Raw genomic sequence first — 3583 nt, 5'->3', positions numbered from 1 at the left:
GGAGGGGGAGCTGCCTGCTGCTCTGGAGAGGGAGCAGAAGGGACCTGCCTGCCAGGGAAGCAGGAGGCTTCCTGGAGGCAGAGCAGGGATGGGGAAGGCAGGCACAGTGGGGAGGCTCTGGCCAGGCAAGCTCCCCGGCTGCAGGGCCTGAAGCAAGGCCCGAGGCTGCTAGGGTTCTAGAGAGGCAGCCATGGTAGGCGGAGGCAGCAAGTCCACACCCCTTTGCCAGTGAGGAGTGGCCATTACAGGCTGCAGCTTGCCCCTGAGACTGGCAGTGGGTCACTGGGCAAGGTGGGTCCAGGGGAACTGGGTGCCCTCTGGGGGGGGAGAACAGGGTGCCCTGGGGAAGGGAGGACCCTGGAGTGTAGGCAGGATGAGCCCCCACCCCCAGAGTGGCTCAGACACTGGCGTGGGAACTGCGGGAGGCCAGACTCCTGAAGAGGAGCCTGGCGACAAGGAGAAACAGGGCGAGACATCAGCTAGAAGGAGGCGTCCACCGAGCCAAACAAGCTAAGTCCCAGGGCTGCCGGCTGGATGCGCCACGGTGGGGAGTCCGCCCAGTGATACGCATGTTGTCCCGAAACAGCCCCGCAGTGCAGATGTGCCCTACGCACTGATGTCAGGCTCGGAGAGGGCTTGTGGAATCCCCCTCCTTGGAGAGAATTAGGAACAGGTGAGAAGAGCACCTGTCTTCAACGGTGTCTGTGGATTTTGTTTGCCTGAGCGTAGGGGGCTGAGCTAGAAAACCCCTGGTGGTTCCGCGCTGCCTTCGATTTTGAGGAGTCTAGGATTCTGCGTAATATGAAAGCAGGGAAAATATTCCATGGGAAAGTCACGTCTGTGTTTCCATTCTGCCTGGGACACAGGTAACAAGGGGGTCTGCACCAGAGGGGAGCGGGTGCATAAGGGCCCCCACACTATGGACCGAGGGACGTGCCTGAGTCTCTCCTGACTTCTGGGTGTGAGAGGGATTGATCAGTGCCTGACACTGCACAGGGAGAATTTCCCTGACTGCCTTTGAGGAAGAACAGGAAATCTCAGACGGACCATAACATGATGCAGAAGAAAGGTTTAATGAGCAGGAGCAGCAGAATTGACATCGATCTAGAGCACAGAGAATGTAATTGCAGAGTTACAGTCAGAGCCACAACCAGACAACAGCCCCCAAGGGACGCATCTCCCAAAGCAGCTTCCGCTCCCTTTCCCGCCCCTGCGGAGCTGTGAATCGTCTTCCCAGGTTTCATCACTGGCTCTGGACTGCTGAGCATCAGACAGGGCAAAGCAAACTATGCGCATAAGACCAGGCTCCAGAAGCGGAGAGGCCATAGAGTTGGGGGCATGTGCCCGGCAGGGAGGCAGAGATCAGCTGGGTTTGCGCAGGGGAAGCTCCCCCGCCACGCTCCGTGATCTTCAGTGTCATTGGGGGTGCCCGTTCCAAGGAGCCGTGTGGGAATCTCGATCATGTCAGTCGTTTCCTGCTTGTTTCTTGTGCCGTGGATTTGCTCCTGGTTTTACCACGGGCAACAGTCATAGCGGTTAGCGTAGCACCTCCGACCCCAGTAGCCCCCATGGCAACCGCCATAGCCACTGCCAAATCCCCCTCCTGAACCTCTGCCAGCACCACCCCCAAATACACTTCCTGAACTAACGAGAGCCCCACCTCCTAGACCACCAACACCCCCAAGAGCACCTCCACCCCCAGCACCACCCCCGTAGGGGCCATAGGGTATCTGTGGCAAGGAGCTTCCCACGACGCTGTCTTGAGGGCAAGTGGCCAGAATGGGTCCCGGGAATCTGACAGCCACTGGTGGAGCATAGACCACGGCCGTGGAGTCTCCGCAGGACGTGACACAAGGCTCATTGCAGACGTAGGCGCATGGGTCTGGGCATATGTCAGGACAAGGGTAGCATCGTGGGGCACACAGAGATTTCATCGCTGGGGAGTGTTGTCAACCTGCAAAATACAGAGAGGATCGGAGTAAACACAACTCACAATTCACAGTGTCGCTGGGGAAGCCCAAACCATGTTGTGCTGCAACACCGGGGAGGTAGGGCCGATTCGTACAGGCTCCTTAGCTGCTCCTGTTTCTTCCTTCTCCTCCTATTCGCCAAGCCCCCGTAATCGTCTTCCTAAGCATCCCCTGGGAAACCTTCTTAGATCCTGGCCTCCTCCTTCCCATGCCAAGCCACTGTCTCTGGGATCCCAGGCAAGAAATGTTCTCCCTCTGCTCAGCTGTGAGTGACCCCTTCTCCTGCAAGTCAGAGCTCTTTGGAGCCTGCAACCTCCCCCTCCCAGGGCTTCATCCCTCTAGTGTTGTGAGCTCTGATTTTTGGGAGCACTCCCCTCAGCCCCAGAACCTGCTTTCTCAATCTGACACCCTTCAGCAGAGCTTGCCTGGGGCATTCAGAGCATGACACCCTTTCACTGAGTCATGCCGCCATGAAGCTGCACCAAAGCCCCGTGCAAGGAGCGGGTCTTCATTCTTCCATAGGGAACAAGAGAATCAGCAGCTGTGACCTGCCCAGCATGGCCACTACAGCTCTGAGCACTGAGCCCTCTTGAGAATCTGCTCCCAATGGATTTGCACAAAGAAATCGGGAGCAGAGAAGAGGAGCAAAGGCAGGTTTTCTGCAGCCCTATCCCAGTGTTGACTCTTCCCCCCTGAGTTGGTTGGAATGGAAGGTTCTGTGACAAGGCCACGTCGAGCTACTCATCCGATATTGAAGATTTTCTTTCTCTTGAAGGCCTGGAATTCTCAAACCCTGTGTGATACCAGTGGGCCAAAGTGGTGCTGAGAACAGTCAGTAACAGTGTTGACTTGGGTTAACAAGGAGACAAGCAACACTCGCTGGAAGCCTGTGAGAGCCGGGTCTGCATTCCATAGGTAGCTGTGTAAATCCTAACCTGCTATTTTTAGGACAAGTTCCACCCAAATTCTGAAAACGAAGAGCAACACAAAATGTCCCAGATAAAGGAGAAGCCCCCCCTCCCGCATCCTACAGCTCTATCAACACAGACAAGTGGTGCAGAGTTAGCTCCAGAGTTAAAACTATCACTGTAGCAACACTAGACGTAATCTGAGTCAAAGAGTCTTACCTGGTGCAGTCAGGGGATGGAGTCAAGAGAAGTGGATAGAACAACGGGCCGTTCCAAGTGTTTTTATAGGCTTTCTTAGCCAATGGGAAGCGCGAGATCCACCCTTTATGCACTGAGACCTTATCAGTGTCCAAACTATTTGTGCTTGCTAGGGTAACTCCTGTAATTATTTTAACGATTGCTAGTCAAGTCTCGGAACCACCCAGAATGCTCTCAATTCTGCAAGGTGCAATTTTAGTTTTGCTTTTATCTTTATGGGCCAAGTCCCTTCCTTGTACCATCCTCCTGACTTTCCGGGTGTTGACAGGGAAATACATCTCCTTTAATTTCTCTCCTTTTGCTCTGAGTAACTTCCGCGTCTGAGGGTGTGTGAGAGGTTTATCAATGGGACAATCTGCTGACATGCCCAGGAATACATGTTAGTTCTTTGTGCATGCAGATCAGTCTATAATTAATGGTCGTGTGGAGTTTCTCTTTGGGAGTTTG

The 3583-nt window shown here is 54.6% G+C and overlaps 1 protein-coding gene across 1 annotated transcript; it reads right to left on the bottom strand.

Annotated features, from left to right (window-relative positions):
- Positions 1-1054: 1054 nt before the first annotated feature.
- LOC149521766 (uncharacterized) lies at positions 1055-3251 on the bottom strand. The gene is made up of 2 exons (XM_089772380.1): positions 3098-3251; positions 1055-1954 (listed from the first exon to the last, which is right to left on the bottom strand). The coding sequence occupies exon 2, from the start codon at positions 1932-1934 to the stop codon at positions 1512-1514; it is 423 nt and encodes a 140-aa protein (XP_089628506.1). The 5' UTR covers positions 1935-1954; positions 3098-3251; the 3' UTR covers positions 1055-1511.
- Between the last annotated feature and the right edge of the window lie 332 nt (positions 3252-3583).

Source organism: Pelodiscus sinensis, chromosome 22 (genome assembly GCF_052426305.1).
Source record: "Pelodiscus sinensis isolate ZL-2025 chromosome 22, ASM5242630v1, whole genome shotgun sequence".
NCBI classification, from domain to species: domain Eukaryota; kingdom Metazoa; phylum Chordata; order Testudines; family Trionychidae; genus Pelodiscus; species Pelodiscus sinensis.
Note: the sequence above shows the minus strand (reverse complement) of the source record. Positions and strands in the feature narration are given on the sequence as shown.